This window comes from Jaculus jaculus, chromosome 13 (assembly GCF_020740685.1).
Source record: "Jaculus jaculus isolate mJacJac1 chromosome 13, mJacJac1.mat.Y.cur, whole genome shotgun sequence".
NCBI classification, from domain to species: domain Eukaryota; kingdom Metazoa; phylum Chordata; class Mammalia; order Rodentia; family Dipodidae; genus Jaculus; species Jaculus jaculus.
The window spans coordinates 65,886,425-65,906,099 of NC_059114.1; the positions used below are offsets into that span (position 1 = coordinate 65,886,425).

The window sequence follows — 19,675 nt, forward strand, 5'->3', positions numbered from 1 at the left end:
TTTTCCATCACAAACTGGAGACTAGATCTTCTGAGTTCTCACCATATACTATGTGGACTTCTCTTAGCACCTCCTGCCCTCTGTTGTAATTTCAAGGTTACTGTTTATTTTTCCTATCTTTGGAGAACTAGTCAGGGACTCAGTTTGTGATTGTAGCACCAGAGTAAGCTGGTATGGGGCGGCTGGGTGAATGAGCTGTGGAGACAAATAGGCTGCCAGGGGAGTTTCCCTCAGAGCACCAAGGAGCTCAAGAAGGGGCAAATGAAGCAAGTAAAGACTGCCCTTTCTAAGAGACAGTTCTGTCTTCTAAAAACCTGCTGATGTACAGCAGAGTGTAATGTGGAGAAGTGAACGTGTCATAGATGGAATTAATTCTACAAGCCACATATCCACCTGGATAAAGACACAGAGCAGGGGCTGGAAAGATGGCTTAGCGGTTAAGTGCTTGCCTGTGAAGCCCAAGGACCCCGGTTCGAGGCTCGATTCCCTGGGACCCACATTAGCCAGATGCACAAGGGGGCACATGCAAATGGAGTTCGTTTGCAGTGGCTGGGGCCCCTGGTGTGCCCATTCTCTCTCTCTCTTTCTCTCTCTCTCTCAGTCTGTCTGTTGCTCTTAAATAAATTAAAAAAAAAAACAAAAATAAAAATTATAAAAAAGACACCGAGCAGGGCCAGTTTCCCTGGAAAGCTCCCCTCCTGCTTCTGCTGGTCACTGTGTCAGCCCCCACTCTCAGGTGCAACTGTGGCGCATGCTTCTGACCTCGTGTGCACGCCAACTAGGTCAGAGTCTCAAGCTCACGTGAAGTATGTGCCTTTTGGTGGCTTGACTTATTTTGTTCAACATTTTTCTGGGATTTAGCCATGCTTTTTAGTGGTTGTGGACTGTTCGTTCTCAGTGCTTTATCATATTGTTTTGTGTGGGTAAGCCGTCACTTATTCCGCTGGGTGTAGGGAGCTCCAGTTTTGTCCGTACTGAGCAGTACTGCTCTATGAACTTTTCACCGTGCCTTGTGTACATGGTAAACAGAAGCCTGCGTTCCCGCTAGGCGCGGGCCCAACGGTGGAGTAGCCGACTCAGCATGGGAAAGTGCTTAGGCTTTTAATAGATACTAATACTAGTTGTTGTTTTTTTTTCCACAGTGGATCAGTATGCTTTCACCTTAGCACATAGGACATTTTTGGTGCTTCAAGTCCTTCCCAACACTTGTTTTTACCTCTGTTTTTAGTTAGCCATTGTTTGTATTTAACTTGGGATCTCATTGTGGTTTTACACCTTTAAAAATAATTTACCCTTAAGAATTGTTTTGTAAAACATGGTCTGTAATCCCAGCACTCTGGGGTCTGAGGAAAGTGGTTATTGAGTTCCAGGCCAATGTAGGATACACAGTGAGACCCCATCTCACAACAAGCACCCTCAGAGTTACTTGTCTCAAGTTGGTTAAAAGATGTCTAAAGTTCTCAGTGAAGAGAGATAAGCTGACAGAAAATGGAAAAGTTTTTATTCACTAATTAATCTGTCTTAGCACACGGGCTTTGCTTGGAAATTTAGGTGTATCTTCTTTGAAAATATGATAGAAAAAAGAAGAAATACACATACTTGAAGCTTTTATCTAATGAAAATAGGTCAGTACCACCTACCCCATATTTAAGAATAAGCTGACTTCTAGCTTTAAAAAAGAAGAGGCAGCAGCACTCGGGAGGCAGAGGTAGGAGGATTGCCATGAGTTCAAGGCCACCTGAGACTACAGAGTTAATTCCAGGTCAGCCTGGACCAGAGCGAGACCCTACCTCGAAAAACAAAAAAAAAAGAAAAAAAAAAAAAGAAGAGGCAGTAATCCCAAACGTATAGGAATGTAACAGATACAGTATTTTCCTTGCTACTTAGAGCTTTTTACTGTTAATGATTAATTTATTGATGAGAGAGGGCTAAACCATTTAAGTATATAAATATTCATAAGCAAAATACAGATGATAAAGGGAAAATATATAATGATAGCTTGGGTCTCTGCTTCATTGATTGCTGTAGACAGTTCCATGTTGCTGGGATAAACATCCCAACCAGACACAGTTTATGGGAGGTAGGGGTTTATTTCAAGCTCACAGATCCTAGGAGGAAAGTCCATCAGTGGCAGAAGAATGTGTTTCCATACACTCAAACACAGAGAAATGACCCAATAGGCCGTGAAAAGCAAAAGCAACCAGAGTAAATAGGCAGCAAGCAGTAGGACCATGACAGAGCTTAGACCTCTCTGCACAGCTTTGGGTTGGAAATCAGGTCTGCCCAAATACACCTTAAGGGCTGACCCCAGTGTCTGCCCCCAGTGACACTTCCTCCAGCCAGGTGGCTGGAGACCCAAGTTACAAGCTTCAGTAAAACACCTGAGTCTGGGGGACACAAATTCAAGGTACCACGGTGAGTGCTGACGTCTGTCTTAAGGGCCAGTGCAGCCCTCCTGTCGGAGCACATGGTGCTCCTCCAGCCACAGCTTCCGGAGGTCAGGGTAGTGAGCTGCACTGACCTAAGCCTGCGAGGCCTTAATTTTCTCAGCTGTAAAATAAGAAGAGATTAGCTACCTTGTTAAGTTCCTTGGGTGCTGAGGGATGGAGAGATAACGTGGATTAAATGCCATAGAAGAAAGGACTTTTTTTTTTTTTTTGCTCTGAATTACTAACATTTCATCTCCTTAAGAACATGTGATCATGGAGTTTTGTAAGATGTTCCTGTGATTGTAAGCTACTTTAATTTCCTTCCAGGGTTGACAACTTTGGCTTGGGCCTTTTACTCCGATCTAAGCAGATAAAACGCATGATTTCTTCATATGTGGGAGAAAATGCAGAATTTGAACGACAGTTCTTATCTGGCGAATTAGAAGTAGAGCTGACACCTCAGGTGAGAAAATCCTTGGTTTTTGTTTCACAATATTACTAGTTTGTGGAAAACTTCATGTTTCTCTCAAAAATTTCCTTTGTGTAAAACAGAGGAGATGCTGTTTTGGCAAACCAAGGAATTTGTTTTTATGTCCCACCTGTTGATTGCTAGAGGATTAATGTTTTTTGCTACTCTGTATTGAAAAAGGACTTATTTGTAGAAAAATACTGGGCTGCAGGTTTTCTGAAGATTTGCAGTTACACCAAAGTCCTTCCCCAGAGCATCCTCCTGCAGATCAATATCTTAGATTGTGACTGTTACACCTGTCTTTGAGTTATGCATTTAAGGGCCCAGTTAATAGAGTCATTAAGAGGCTGGAACAATGTGGATAGACTATTAATACCTATGTTAGTTCTAACTGCTAATTAGCTAATCAGGTATATAGGGGTGGGAGGTGGGGGACCTAGAGAGATTAGATTTGAAGTTACTGGTGTCTGAGAGTGGGAAGGGTCACCCATGGGAAGGATGAAGATCAAAAGGATAGCCAAATAAACTTTACCCTCAGCCTTTCCACTATGAAACAAAACTGAAATACTCTCAGCCTTTAAAAAATATATATTTAAAAAATATAAATATATTTAAAAAGTATTTCGCAAGCAGGGTGAGAGGGGGGAGAGAGAACAAGTGAGAACATAGGTGTATCAGAGCCTATGACCACTGCAAACAGATTCCAGATGTATGTACCACCTGTGCATCTAGCTTTACACGCATATTGGGGAATAAAACCTCAGTCATTAGGCTTTTCAGGTAAGCGCCTTAACCACTGAGCCATCTCTCCAGCCCTAAGTACTTCATTTACTCATATCCTCATCTTTGTTTACCTTCAAATGCTTTCTTGATTAATGTAGTAAATAAAATATCTGTGAAAATTATTATTGTTTGTAGTCAGCTCCACATTGCTAGGATGAACTTCTAAATCAGTTTGTGGGAGGAAGGGATTTATTTCAAGTTACAGATCTGGAAGAAGTTCCATCAAATGGCGGAAGCAGCTGGTTCCCATTTTAAATCCAAGCAGAAAGACACCACCCAACAGCCAGCAAGACAGACAAGCACAGCCAGAGCTCGAACCTTACGCTGTGTCTCTCGGCTAGAGTTCAGATCCTCCCCTAGTGACCCGCCCCCTGTAGCAGGGGTCAGCCTGCTAGGGGCTGAAGCCGCAAAGTCAGTTTTAATAAGACACCTGAGTCTATGCGGGACATACCTTGAAGCTACCAGTTATTTTAAACCATTTTTAAGTAATTTTGAAGTTTTTCTGTTGCTGTTCTTTCGAGATAATTTATTGCTGTTAACCATGGACAGCCTGGTACTAAATATGTAAACTGTGCTGGTTTTGAACTCTTGGCAATCCTCCTGCCTCAGCCTCCCAAAGGTGTGTGCCTCCATGCCTGATTGGCCACTTTTCATTGTTGACTTACTGGTTTTTTTTGTTGATGTTGATTGCTATTTTAAAAATACTTCTTTAGGGCTGGAGAGATGACTCAGTGGTTCAGGAGCTTGCCTGCATAGCCTAATGACATAGGTTTGATTCTGTAGTATCCAGATAGCAAAGTGGCACATATGTCTGGAGTTCATTGCAGTGGCTAGAGGCCCTGGCATGCCCATTCTCTCTCTCTTTATTTCTTTTTTCTTACAAAATAAGTAATAAAGAAGTATTTATTTATTTATTTGTGAGAGAAAGGAAGAAAGAGAAGAGAAGGGGCACACTAGGGTCTCTTGGCACTATAAACAAATACCAGGTGCACGTACCATTTTGTGCGTCTGGCTTTACATGTGTACTGGGGAATTGAATCTGGGCTATCAGGCTTTGCAAGCAAGTATCTTTAACCACTGAGCAATCTCTTTAGCACCCCACCCCCTCTTTTGTGAAGTGCAGCTGAACCCAGACATCACTATTCTGCTTCAGTTCTCCAGTGCTGGAATTATAGACATGTGCACACTATGCCTGGCAAACTTACTACTATTAATAATAAAAAGATTTTGTTTGCACCTACATATGATACAGGGTAAAACAAAATTTAATGATACTTAAAAACATAAACTAGCTAAAGTTATATTGTTCAGATTTGAAATCTGATGTAAAAATATCAAAACTGGACATTTGTAGAATATGATGTGGAGAGGCCAATGAGGGTTTTGAAAAGCATGACGAGAAGATGGACTGTCACCTCTTGATTGAGGAGGAAGATGGAGTAGTTATTGCCTACATTGGCTGAGCCTTGTTCGGCTGATGCTCTAGCACAGGGAATTACACACAGCCAGTGCCGGGTACTTGTTTGAATTATAACCCTCTAGCCACTTCTGTGTCCCCACTCAGGACTTAGTGAACATCTCATGGAATGTTGTTTGCTCATTCGCAGGGCACGCTTGCAGAGAGGATCCGCGCAGGTGGGGCTGGGGTCCCTGCATTTTACACCAGCACAGGGTACGGGACCCTTGTACAAGAGGGAGGATCGCCCATCAAATACAACAAAGATGGCAGCGTTGCCATTGCCAGTAAGCCCAGAGAGGTAAGAAACACTTGTCTGCCTGACACTCAGAGGCCTCTTTCTATGTGGGCTGCTGAGTGGACTCATTTGGTAAATCACTTCAGTGACATAACCAGTAGGTGAGATTTCAAGCTAAATCAGACCATCTTCTACTAATTAAAGTCACAGAAGAAAACTAGAGTAAATGAGAGAGGGAGTTATCATGTACTGGTCAAGATTGGTTACCTGACTATAGAAGGTTTGAGCAAATATGTGAAAATATCTGATTGATAATTATGCTTATGTGGAAAACAGAGAGTCATTTAATGTGTATGGTATTAAACTCTTATGCTCAGACCCAATCTAATATAACTGATGGGGAAAAAAGCAACAAAAGAAATCTTAAGTTATTGGAAACTTTGTAAGATAGGGTACAGTTATATTCCATAATGAAATAGAGAGTTCACATTATAACTTAATATTTTCAGTCTTGGACTTGTGAGCTTTTCATTGAGTAATCCATGTTTATTTAAACTGCTGGGTAGCATTGGGTACCTTTAAGTTAGGCAGCTTTACTCACATATTAGATAACCATAGACCACTAGAAAAAGGTAATTGAGATACTCAGATGTGAAATAATGTGAAAAAAATTACACAGGCCAATATTTTATTACTACATTTTAAAAATAGCTTCCATTCCCCTTGTTCACATGGCCCAAGAGTGAATTGCTAGTGGGCTTATAGCTCTAGGGAAGTGAATGAAGGGATGTATTCTAGTTTTCTGACACTGGTTCTAGTCCTGCTCTGGGAAAGTCAAGTGTCACTGAACTTTCCCCTTACTGTTCCATGTTTGCTTCGAGCTGTGTCCTCCATGGGTAGCTTTGCCTTTCTGCTGAGTGACCTATATTGAGTCAAAGCTTTCATTAGCATGTATTCCACATCCAATGTTTTATTAACTGTCTAATTAAGTTAAACAAGTCTTCCTGATAAGGTTAAAAGAAGCAGGAACCTAATTATGAAAATGAACATATAATAAAAGTACCCAGAAAATTTGGGTTAATACTTTCAAAGCTTCTTATAAATTGTAGCATTAATTCACTTTAAGAAAATGTAATCAATCAGAATCTCCTCCAAAACTATTGAAGGAGGTTATTTATGTTTGGAGCTGGTTCATGTATGTAGTAGCTTTGTAATTTTGTGTGAACTAACCTTGTTCCCTCCCCTGCTCCTTCCCTTTTATCTTTGTCTGTCTTCTTCCTCTCTCCATTTTGTGTGGCTGTCTATCATGTATCTGTATCTTCAGAGTAGATCACTGTGGCTCTTGTGTGAATTGTTTTGTTGTTTTGAGGGGTGCCAAGTCTAGATGCAATGCAAGAGGGTAGGAGGCTACTACATTAGTCCTGGAGGGAATGGAAGGTGGTGTAGACAGTGTACCACAGTGGAGTTTGTGCAAAATGGTCGGAATCAGAAAACATGTGTATGGTAGGTCCATTTTTTATGCTGATGGAATTGGTGGGACGTGAAAGAGAAGGCAAAACATGGTATAATCAGAAAGCAAGCCTTTAACCACTGGGCCAAATTTCTAGCCACCAATATGATATAATTAAAGGGCTCTTTCAGTTGGGAAAAAGGTGTATATAAGGAGTCCAAGAAATGCATGGGGAGGCTCTTGCTACTCTAGGTCAGCAGTGCTTTGAGGATAGGAAGAATGGCATGTGTCATTTCAAACTTCAGGACTAGATAGTGAATGGGCACAGATAGAAAACACCTGTTGACAGTTAAACATAAGGAAGGGGAGGGAGAAGAGCAGAGAAAATAGGAAGGAATGCCTCCAGATGAAGAGAATCCCCCCCAGGGGAGCCTAGTGATGGTGGGTCAAAGATTATTACGATTCTGGAAGACAGGACTGGAAATAAGCCTTGGATTTACAGACAAGCAGGCCACTGTGATCCTGAATAAATGGGTTTTCTAGAGTAGAAGGCATAAGAATTTGGTTAAATTAGATTCAAGAAAGAACTTAAAGGTGAAGAGTCTATCCTGCAAGTGAGTGCAGAATCCTTCAGATGAGCATAGTGCCCTTCAGGTGAGCTTAGCATCCTTCAGGTGAGCATAGTGTAGTACCCTTCAGGTGAGCATAGTGCCCTTCAGGTGACTGTAGTGCCCTTCAGGTGAGCGTAGTGTAGTACCCTTCAGGTGACTGTAGTGCCCTTCAGGTGAGTGTAGCACCCTTCGGGTGAACATAGTGCCCTTCAGGTGACTGTAGTGACTAGTGTCCTTCAGGTGAGTGCAGTGTCCTTCAGGTGAGTGTAGCGCCCTTCAGGTGAGTGCAGAATCCTTCAGGTGAGTGCAGTATCCTTCAGGTGAGTGCAGAATCCTTACAGGTGAGTGTAGCGCCCGTTAGGTGAGTGCAGTGTCCTTCAGGTGAGTGCAGAATCCTTCAGGTGAGTGTAGCACTTGTCAGGTGAGTGTAGCACTTGTCAGGTGAGTGTAGTGTCCTTCAGGTGAGTGTAGTATCCTTCAGGTGAGTGCAGTCCCCTTTAGGTGAGTGCAGTATCGTTCAGGTGAGTATATAGTGCCCTTCAGGTGAGTGTGGAGCTAGTTTCGCAAACTAGTTCTCTCCTGTTTTTGACACTTAGGTAACACTCCATGTAACTTGTGTGTAGACACCATGGAATTACATAATCGGAATATAATACACAAGCCAATTTCTTGACTTTGCTTTATGCCAGGAAATACTTCCGTTTTCTATATTACGACTGTCATCATGTAATGGGGTGCTAAGGATTCAGAAAAGTCTTTGAACCCTAAACGCTAGGTCCTTGTCTACTTTTAATCAAAGAATTGAATAAATTAAGACTAAGAAGGATAATTATTAAATGATTATATTTATTGAGGGAAGTACAGTTAGGAAAGTACAGAACTAAGGAAAGACACCCACATGGCTTGAGATCTCATGTGGGGGGCCTGGAAAAACCATGGAGAAAAAAGAAAGAAAAAACAGCTCAAAGATCTGCTGTGTGGCTGAGCTGGAGGGGTAAAGAGCTCATGAGGAGAGTAAGGACCAGGGGCTCTCCTCCTGGCCATGCCGGGTAGAGACAAGCCGAGGAGGCGCTCACCAGCTGCTAGAAGTTCCAGGGAGGACAGGCAGCACAGAGACCTTGCTCTCTCCTCACAAAAGAACATATTTGTAATCTTACGGCAGTGAGTCCTACCTTCTGGCTCAGCTCACCTGAGGGCCAGCTGATTGGTTTGGGCTGGGGGCTTTCTCAGGAAGAGGCCAGCCAAGTAAAGCTTGACCAAATCCAATGTTAGAATTAGATTTAAATCCTAGGAGAGACCTTCCTCCCAGGAGGGGTCTAAGCTGTTGGTGGAAAAACAGACCTAAGTAAGAAATAGAAATAAAATCCTGTTTTGATCTGTAGCAACGTGGAAACCAAAAAGATAGGCCCAAAGACATTTTTTTCCCCCTACTGTCAGGGTCTCAGTCACCCTAACTGCTTTAAAGAGCTACCCGACTCTCAGTTATAACTGTCGCTTTTGATTTTTTGAGATAAGGTCTCATTCTTTGGCCCAGAATGGTCTGAAACTAATTATGTAGCTTGTACTGGGTTTGAACTCAGAGTAGTCCTTGTGTTTCTGCCTCCCAAGTACTGGGATTACAGGCCTAAGCCACCAGACTCATTATTATTTATAGTGATGAATTTTGAAATATATGAACCATGTAAAAGTAAATTCACTTACCACCTTTCAATTTCTAAATATCTTGTAATTTCATATCAAGAAAATCAGTGATTCTCTAAATTCATTAATATTTTCTAGCAAGTAACTGGGGTCATATTTTAAGGAAGCTTTTCTTTAATAAACAGTGTCTACTTTAAACCCTGGTTTAAATAGTATGGATATAACTTAATGGTAAAGTTCATGCCTAGCTTGTATGAGGTCCTGGGTCCAATTACGAGCACCTCAAATAAATGAATAAATAAATGATATGAATCCAAACTTCCTGTTGAACCTTTCTGTGTATTCAGTGTGATGTCCACTAGGGGGTGGAATAGGAACGGGAATGCATTTCTGCCTTCAAGCGCTTCATCCTGTTCCTGAATGGAGAGCATCTATGGTGGCTGCTTTTGTTCTCCTCTGTTTGATTCCTAGAGAGAATTCCCTATGAAACAAAAATGGGGTATAATGCCAGAGCAGAGTTTTATATCCCCCCCAAAAAAATTCATACTAGAATAAGACAATAAATAAACAAAACCTAATAGCATTTCATTAGGTCATTAATTACAGAAGAGTTATAATAAACTAGAATGTAATAGTTATAGTAGCAGAGACACTTTAACTCCAATGAATAAAATTAAAATATATAGAGAGCTTCTATAAGGAAAACAAAACTATTGAAGGAGGTAAATGCAGACCTCAGTGAAAGAAGTCATATACTGTCTTCATGGGAGAGTCAGTTCTCTCCCAACTAATATACTAATTCTGTGGTTTTCAATTAAAATCTCAGTAGTAATTATAGATCACAGATTAATTAGGAAAGAAGAATGGACTTTTGTAACCATTTTTATATGCAAAGAATAAACAGTTTCTTGTAGGCTTTTCTTCTGGAGTAGAAGGAAAGAGACTATTTTCCATGTCCCAAATATAACCTGTATACACAAAGAGCAAAAGTGAATGTCAACACAGACTGGGCCTCAGGCTGAGGAAATGAATGTCAACACAGGCTCTCCCTCAGGCTGAGGAAATGAATGTCAACATAGGCTCTCTCTCAGGCTGAGGAAATGAAATCAACACAGGCTCCTCCTCAGGCTGAGGAAATAAATGTTTACACAGGCTACCCTTCAGACTGAGGGAATGTTAACACAGGCCACCCCTCAGGCTGAGGAAATGAAATCAACACAGGCCACCCCTCAAGCTGAGGAAATGAAGTCAATTCAGGCAACCCTTCAGGTTGAGGAAATGAAGTCAACACAGGCCTCCCCTCAGGCTGAGGAAATGAAGTCAACACAGGCTTCTCCTCAGACTGAGGAAATGAATGTAAGCATAGGCCTCCCCTCAGACTGAGGAAATGAATGTCAACACAGGCCTCCCCTCAGGCCGAGGACTTTTAGTTTGTCAAATGGCTAAACTTGCTCTCAGAGCTGAGCTCTTACACATGTATCTTCAGCACCGCCCCCCCCCCCCCCAGAAACATTTTGAGAAAGCCTAAATTGCCTAATGTACTAAAAAGTCTTTGACATTTTTCTCCCTCACTAGGTTTGTGTCACCATTGTCTACCTCAGCTGAGCAGAGTCTATCTCACCATTACACAAGACCTACAAGAATGAAGAATGTATAACAGTCTTCTCTTTGTGTCTTGCAGGTGAGAGAGTTCAATGGTCAAAATTATATTTTGGAGGAAGCCATTACAGGGGATTTTGCACTGGTGAAAGCCTGGAAAGCGGACCGGGCAGGAAATGTGATTTTCAGGTATTGTGATAGTTTTAAAAAATATTATGGAGGGGCTGGAGCGATAGCTTAGCAGTTAAGACATTTGCCTGCTAAGCCAAAGGACCCAGGTTCGATTCCCCAAGACCCACGTAAGCCAGGTGCACGAGGGGCACGTGCATCTGGAGGGGCACGTGCATCTGGAGTTCGTTTGCAGTGACTACAGGCCCTTTTGTCCCCATTCTCTCTCTGTCTCTCTTCTCTCTATCTCTATCGCTCTCTACTTGCAAATTAAAAAAAAAATTATGCAATACCTGTCAGCAACTGAATATTTTCTAAATTATGATTGCGAAAAAAGGGTCATAGTGAGTCTGCTCTTTCATTTTAAACATGCAGTATTTCACATTCAACATTGAACATAATGTTTAGTGATTTATGATCATACATGCGTGTATGTGTGTACCCAAGTACACATGGGACTGCTTCCAGGTAGTCTTTTTATAAAAATTCTGCTATTATTCACCAATATTTGTTTTTTAAAATGTTTTATTTTTATTTATTTGAGAGAGGGAGAGAGAGAGATACAGAAATAGGCAGAGAGAGAGAGAGAGAGAGAATGGGCATGCCAGGGCCTCAAGCCACTGCAAAAGAACTCTAGATATGTGCACCCCCTTGTGCATTTTTTAAAAAAATATTTTATTTTTATTTATGCTGCCAGGTAGCTTTGTTGGCATGCTGCATCTGCGTTGGCTCTGTTGTTTCACTGCTCATTAAATAATAGAATCTAGGTCAGTTGGTGGAATGATTGCTGAGCAAGCACAAAGACCGAGTTCAATTCCTAGCACTGGGTGTGGGGGTGCGCACCTGTCGTCCCAGCCTCCTCCTCCTAAGTTCTGGGCTTAACAGCCCACTAGAGGCAAAAGTATAGGAATTCAGAGTCATTGGTGGCTATATAGCAAGTTTAAAGCAAGCCTGGTTACATGGGACCCTTTCTCAAAAATAAATACAAACTATGTATGTGCCATTATACATAGCTACATGCAATTACTTTAATATTCTGGAGAATAACTCCTAATAATTAAATCAGTTTTTATAGTCCTAGTGATGTCTGTCAGGAAATGGGCAGCTTGTTATCTCGATAGTCACGGGCTTAGGTAATCGTAACACCATTTCATTACTCTGCCTACTAAAGTCTTAAGTAATTCTAAATATTTGGTTTCTTGAATTTATAGATTATATAGCTGTGTTTTGAAAATTGTGATTCTTTGACTATACATATAAGAGGTTTTCAATATGTATAATCTTGATCTGTTAGGTTGTAGAAATAATGTTATTTCTTATGATTTTGTTATTTGCTGCTTCTGAAAACAATTTTTTAAATTCTTAATACAAAGAGTTTTGCTCTAATAGTTAAATTATTAGTGGCAATCTCCTATTGTTTCAGTTTATTTCTGAAGGACTCATTTTTGTCATGCATATCCTAAAAAACTAAAATCCTACTGCTTTTGGAAATTATAAGGAGATATCTTACATCTTGTCTGCTTTTTTGACACATTAGTGTAATGTTTACAAAGCTTAGAGACTTTGCAAAACAATGATGAATGAAATTTTGTGGAAGTAGATGACAGTGAATTGTTTCAAAATTCTAGAATTTTATCCTGTGCCCCATGCCTCCTGGTGTTTAGAGATTGCATGTGGGCTGCTGCTGGTCACTAATCTTTAGTGTGAAATTAAAGTTTCCATTACAGTGATCATGTAGTCTACATTCTCTTTTAAATTTTATTGTTAAAGCTGGGCATGATGGTGCACACCTCTAATCCCAGAATTTAGGAGACCAAGATAGGAGGAGTGCTATGACTGCAAGCCAGCCTGAGACTACATAGAGAATTCCAGGTCAGCCTGGGCTATAACGAAACCCTACCATGAAAAACCAAAACAAAACAACAGCAACAACAACAAAAACCTGTTGATCATTTTTATACATATATATAATATATTTGGTCATTGCTGTATCTTTTACCCCATTCCCTGAAACTGAGTCATCTTGATTAAAATACTGATTTCTGGCCTGGTGTTGCATTCACCTTTAATCCTAGCACTTAGGAGGCAGAGGTGGGAGGATTGCTGAGAGTTCAAGGCCACCCTAAGACTTCATAGTGAATTCTGGCTCAGTCTGTTTTTTTTCACACCTGTGTATTTTGTGGCTGGAATCCAAGACAATAACTTGTAAAAATTCACAAGAATTCCTCTCTTAAGGATATACCTATGCTTATCTTTGAGTCTGAGCAAAAGAAACTTTGGTAGCATAAAAGCACATTTCTCATAGCTGATGTCCCTCTACCAAAGAAATTCTCTTGGCATAAGAATGTGCTTTTTCATTTTTATAGTAGGGGAAGTGTGTTATTGGATGATTTGTTGTTGTTGTTGCAGTTACCTTCTCATTGCTTGGGAAAAACATGACCAGAAGCAGCTTATGGGTTTATTTCCAGCTTCAAGTTTTGAGGGGAAGTTTCACCATAGCAGGGAAAACATGAGAGGAGGAAGGATATCATATCAGCTGGGAGGAAGCAGCCAGAGGGAGCTAGCTGGCACAGGCAGGGGGCCCTGGGTTATGAAATCCCCTTGGACCCCCCAACACCTCCTCCAGCAAGGTTTCACTTCTCAAAGCCCCATCAGCTGGGGATCTAATAGAAGGCTTAGGCAAAAATACCTGAGCCTGTGAGGGACATTTCACAATCAAACCACCATAATTTGGGAATGTAAAACCTTCAGTAAAATTGTTCTTGAAAAGTTCTTGAAAGTTTTACACATCAGGATCGGATATATTGTGAGTTCAGAAATTTCATCAGAAAATTATTTTCCAGAATGGTCTATACAGATGACTCCCATTAGCAATGAATGTTTCATATGCTCCAGCTGGCAGTGAGTTTTTCTTTAAGTAGGGAATATCAGTGCTCCTGTAGCCTATGGATAAGGCATTTGCTCCATAATAGGGAATATCATTACTAGACCTACTCGTCAAAAGAAGTTGCTACTTTTCCTTTGATTTATGAGAAGGAGAGAGAAAATTGGCACGCCAGGGCTACCAGCCACTGCAGTTGAACTCCAGATGCATGCACCACGTGTGCATGCATGACCTTGTGTGCATGCGTCACCTTGCAGTTCTGGCTTATGTAGGATCTGAGGGGTTGAACTTAGGTCCTTAGGTTTTGTAGGCAAGCACCTTACCCACTAAGCCATCTCTGCAGCCTTACTTTTCCTTTTTTATGGGGCCTAAGATGCCAGAGATGGAATTCACCTCCTGGTGCATGCTATGTAAAAACTCTTAACATTGAGGCACATCCCTAGGTCTTTTTTTCCTCTCTTAATATTTTAATGATAGTAAGTTATTTCATAAAACAAAATTCAGTTCTGGTTAAGAGATTAAGGAAAATTTGTTTCAGATACAGTTTTATTAACATCCACTTTATTTTTCTATTTAGAGCTATTGGGTTAATCTGAAAAAGAATCTTTCTCTTAATCCTTGTAAAAGTCATATAAATCCAATGAAATTTCATGATTATTTTAAAATTTAAAATAGCTACAAATAGTGGGAAATTATACTCTTTTAAAAAAGATTCATAGATTCTTAGTAGAAATAGGTTTAATGTGTATTTTAAAGAGATATTTAATGATTTTTCTCTACTACCTTTTGTCTGTTCCTAATGTCTAATGTAGGAAAAGTGCAAGAAACTTCAACTTGCCAATGTGCAAAGCTGCACAAACTACAGTGGTAGAGGTAAGAGAAATGGTCTTCATGAATTCCTGCTGTTAAGCTTTTAAAAACTTGGTATTGTATATTAGCTAAAAAACAACAGATGATTTGGTTTTTCCAGGGTAGACAATGATAGCTTTTTTGTTTCAGGGATGGAGGAACTCTATTTAAGTCTATAATAGTTGGCTGGGCATGGTAGTGCACACCTTTAATCCCAGCACTTGGGAGGCAGAGGTAGGAGGATCACTGTGAGTTTGAGGCCAACCTGAGACTACATAGTGAATTCTAGGTCAGCCTGGTCTGAAGTGAGATCCTACTTGGAAAACAAACAAACAACAGCAAAACAACAAATGTATACATATATATATATATATTTATATAAATATGTATAATATATTATATATGTATATAAAGTACTATATATGTCATATATATATATGTGTATATATATATATATATATATATATATATATATATATATATATATAAACCTCAGGACCAGCTTATAAAAATCATTTGCTCTTTGGATAAAATGGAGTCAAAACTCCCAAGATGCATTGATGTACAGTCATACATCAGTGATGGGTTATTATCAGAGAAATGCATTGCCAAATAATTTTTCCACTATGTTAATGTCATAGAATATACTTATAAAAACAGGCAGTTATGATGTCAGTCAGACATATAATCCTATAGGACCACTACAGTTATATATGTGGTCAGACATTGACTGAAATTTCATCATGTGGTGTATAACTGCCTATGGTATAACAGGAAATTACACCATGTAAAGTTGATTTTCTCCATGAAGTCTATGCTGTGAATTCTTTCACAAAGGAGGCTTGTGCAGGTAACTGCCCTAATATACTTACATTCAGAGCAGTTCAGTTCAGGCACTGAGTAACTCTCTTGGTCATCTTCGGGTTCAGGAGAGGCTTGATTAATTCCAAAGCCTTGTCAGAGTAAAAGTTCTGGGACAAAAAGGACAAATGCAGTTTATTATATCAAACCCCTGCCATTTGGGGTATACATATTCAAGCCTCAAAGAACACTTCAAAATTATTCTCAACATGACTTTGAGAATAACCTTGGAACCAAATGTTCATGGACATTTGAGGCAGCTTTCCTCTGAGAGTACTTTGTAAGGAGCCCATGCTGGGATCTGGAAATGTATGAATATTTGCTTTTGGCTTTCTACCTGATGATTGTCTTGTATGTGTCATCTTTGGGAAGCACTTTAAGGGTATTTTTGGAAATAGTCAAATGGATTTCTCTTCTTTGTGAAAAGTGCTAGGGGATGTGGTAAATTCCATTGGGGGCATGGTGGTTTCTTTTTCCATGGCTTTAGTATATTGTATTCATTGAAAAATGGATCATGTGGTTTCCCATCTTATTTATTGAATCATCTTAATGGCTGCTCCATGGTACGCATCTGTACCATTACTGAAGAAAGGCCTACCACATAGCTTGAAAAAAATGGACAGCTTAACACCCTATTGATTTTTCATACTTCTGTAAAGCTATCAGAACCAGCATTTCTTCCCTGAGTAGAGTGGAACATCATACATTATGCCCAGTAAAGTTATCATCACATTTTTGTTCTATTATTATCTGGTTCTCTTAAGCCACAGATTTTTTTCTTATGAGAGCAAAAATTTGTAGGCAGAAAAGAGAGGTTCTCTTTGAGTGCAAGGGGAGGGGGTCTTCTTATGGTGAGGCTGCAGGTGTAAAACAGCTGCTCCTCCTCTCTGCACCGTGGCACATTCCACCCTAGTGGCCCCCCACTCATATTGGGACCTTGTTGGTACAGTGCTCCAGGTAGCCAGTCCCTGTTGACTGGGCTGCACATAGGGTAGCTGCTAGCCAACTGTGAATTTAAAATTTTCCACTAACTACTTTTTTTTGTTTGTTTGTTTTATTTTTTTGAAGCAGGGGCTCGCTCTAGTCAAGGCTGGCCTGGTATTCACTATGTAGTCTTAGGCAGGCCTCAAATTCACAGTGATCCTCCTACCTCTGCCTCCAAATGCTGGGATTAAAGGCGGGCACCTCCATGCCAACCACTAACTGAAATTTAAAACAGTGTGAATTAGTTCTCAGTCATGCTAGTCGTTGTTTATGGGCTCACTTACTTATGCCTGGCGACTTCTGTGTTGGTTTGCAGGGATAGGACATCATGACCATGCAAGGAAGTTGATTGGACATAGTTGAATTAAAAGAATTAAAGTGAAATCTATTTATTATTTTATCTTAGGAACTTAAGCCAATGGGATTATGGTAAAAAAAATAATTTAGAATTGGAGATAGTACCTAAATAAGACATTTTATGATATGAAATTCTGTTGTGATTTTGGGACTCTTGGATTTCAGTATAGTGAAAATTCTGGAATCTTCCCTGTCTATGCTTTGTATACTCCGCTATCTACATGGGCTTCTGACATTAGTTTTCAAGCTCCTTTCCTCTAGTCCTGTGTTTCTGTGTTTATAGTGGTCCCAGTGGGATGGATGCTTATGAGTTGGTCTAAAATGTACTATTTAAAAAGATCATGAAGTCATCTACACATTCTTATGGATGCTAAATGTTGACAGTGGTAATAACTATCCTTAACCAAGAATTTATTTTGTGTCAATAACTGCTCATTCTTTATATGCACTGTTATTTTTTATTTCACAATAGATTTGTGAGATAGGAATTACACTTACTCTTTTTTTTGTGTGGTTTTTCGAGGTAGGGTCTTATTCTAGCCCAGGCTGACCTGGAATTCACTATGGAGTCTCAGGGTGGCCTTGAACTCACGGCAATCCTCCTACATCTTCCTCCCAAGTGCTGGTATTAAAGGCATGCACCACCACGCCCGGAAATTTATTCTTATTTTACAAATAAGTATATTGAGACTCAGAGGGGTTAAATTACATACATAAGATCACATAGCTAGGCAGAATCAGTAAAGAATAACAGTATTTATTCTTTCCTATAATATGCAAATTCTTTAAAGCATCGTAAAATGATAACATTTCAAACCTTGAAAGACACTGAACTTCCAGAGTACATCTCAGTGCTATTTGAATTAAGAAGGTAGGTGATTTTTTTTTGTCCAATCCAAGCTTTTATTGCTAGTTATTCTTTTTAAAAATATTTTTTATTTATTTATGAGAGAGAGAGGAAGAGGGATAGGATGGACTTCAGCGGCTGCCAACAAACTCCAGACACATGTGCTGCCTGTACTTCTGGCTTGTGTGTGTCCTGGGGAATTGAACCTAGGTTCTTTGGCTTTGCAGGCAATTGCCTTAATTGTTAAGCCATCTCTCCAGCCCTCTCACCTATTATTCTAATTATAACCTTTTTTCTTTTTCCTCATCAGTACTACGTACCTTAGAAATAGCATTGAGAAACCATCATCCCATGACAATAGCCTATTTGTTCATTTTTATTGAGTGACCTCTTGATCCTTACAACCTTTCACATATTTTCCCAAACCCAGTGATTGGATTCCTACTCTAGTACTACAGTATCTTACACAGAGAGAACTACTGAACTTGTAGACCTATACTCTAGACTAAAACAACTTTTTGTTGTGTGTGTGTGTGTGTAGAGTACGTATGTGGTGTATTCATAGGTGTGTGCACATGCACACATCTCGTGTGTGGGTGAAGAGGTCAGAGAAGATCACTGGGTGTCCTCTTAGTGTTCATGCATAGATTTCCTAGAGAAGCAGTTTTTCTTTTCAGAACTCTGAGAATCCTAGTGATTCTGCAGTCTCCTGCTGTGGTTACAGACTTCTGTGGCTGCACCCAGCTTTTTATGTGAGTTCTGGGGAGTTGAACTTGGCAGTCTCTGGCCCAACAGGCCTTCATGCTTAAGTATGCTTAAAGCTTCATGCTAAGCTTTCTCCCCAGCACAACAAAAAAGCCTTTTAAACAAGTATGAACCTTACTGTGCGAACAAATCACATGTTGGTCCCATTCCCTTCGTGTTACCCTCTTATATCCTGTCCTCTTGCCCTTTCCACTGAGGACCTTCCCAAGTGGTGGTGTTTGTATTTACATGGGGTTATAAGTGCAGCAGTCAGTCTCTGTGGGGGACAGTGCCTCAGAATACTTCTTCTTACCCCGTGGTTTTTACAGTCTCCCCCTCTTCTGAAATGTTCCCTGAGCCTTGGTGGGTGTGTAATAAGGTTGTAAGTCTACTTTAGTGTTGAGCTTTCTGCAACTTCTGGATTTTTGCTTTGGTGAGCTTTGAGTATCCTGTCTCCCCCCCCCCTTAAGAACTCTCTGTTCATATTTTTCTTTTGTAGATTAGGAAATAGGGGCATTTTTCAGCAGCAGAAACTGGGTTATGGCCTATTTCTAGGAACTCCTTGCCAGCACTTCCACCACACAGTGCTGCATTTTTATCAAACTTCCCCTTCTTGTGTTTAAATTCTAGTTTTTTTGCCCTTTTAAAAAAATGTTTTATTTGTTTATTTTAGAGAGAGAAAAGAGATAGAAAAGGAGAGACAGAGAGAATGGGTATGCCAGGGTCTTTAGCCACTGCAAACAAATACCAGACACATGTGCCACTCTGTGCATCTGGCTTTATGTGGGTACTGGGGAACTGAACCCGGGTCCTTAGGCTTTGTAGGCAAGTTCCTTAACCACTGAGCAGTCTCTTTAGCCCTTAAATTCCAGTTTCAAGGATGATAGACTCACAAAACGCACATATTTAAATGATTAAAGATAATTATCTTAGTATCTAAAGTTTTATTGGGATTTATAAGTGAGATTGTAAAGAGCTATGCAAGCCACATCTTGCTTTTTTGTTCATATTACTTTTAGTTACATAATAACAATTTTGAGATGTGCCTTTTGACTCAGTACCACATTCAGGAATTACAGGTGTGTACTGCCACTTTTTCTCAGTTATGTAATAATTAATGTATAATAAATGTTTCATGTCAAGAAATAAACCAATGACATCGTCTTTTAGTAAAATCAATGTGAATATCACACTTAACCTTTCTCAAAATCTGCAGCCATTTGAATGCTTTTCCATGAAATTGAGACAATGCCAATGTTGGTTGTGTCTTTCTCCCCTTGTGAAGGAACTGGGTGTGTATTAGAG

At 40.1% G+C, this 19,675-nt stretch overlaps 1 protein-coding gene across 1 annotated transcript in view; it reads left to right on the forward strand.

Moving 5' to 3' along the window:
- The window catches only part of Oxct1 (3-oxoacid CoA-transferase 1), a 126,507-nt gene that overhangs the window by 23,688 nt on the left and 83,144 nt on the right, over nt 1-19,675 (forward strand). Inside the window, exons 4-7 of the mRNA XM_045132692.1 lie at nt 2,757-2,892; nt 5,289-5,438; nt 10,759-10,865; nt 14,541-14,601. Coding sequence (XP_044988627.1) covers nt 2,757-2,892; nt 5,289-5,438; nt 10,759-10,865; nt 14,541-14,601 — 454 coding nt within the window. The remainder of the gene's footprint in view (nt 1-2,756; nt 2,893-5,288; nt 5,439-10,758; nt 10,866-14,540; nt 14,602-19,675) is intronic.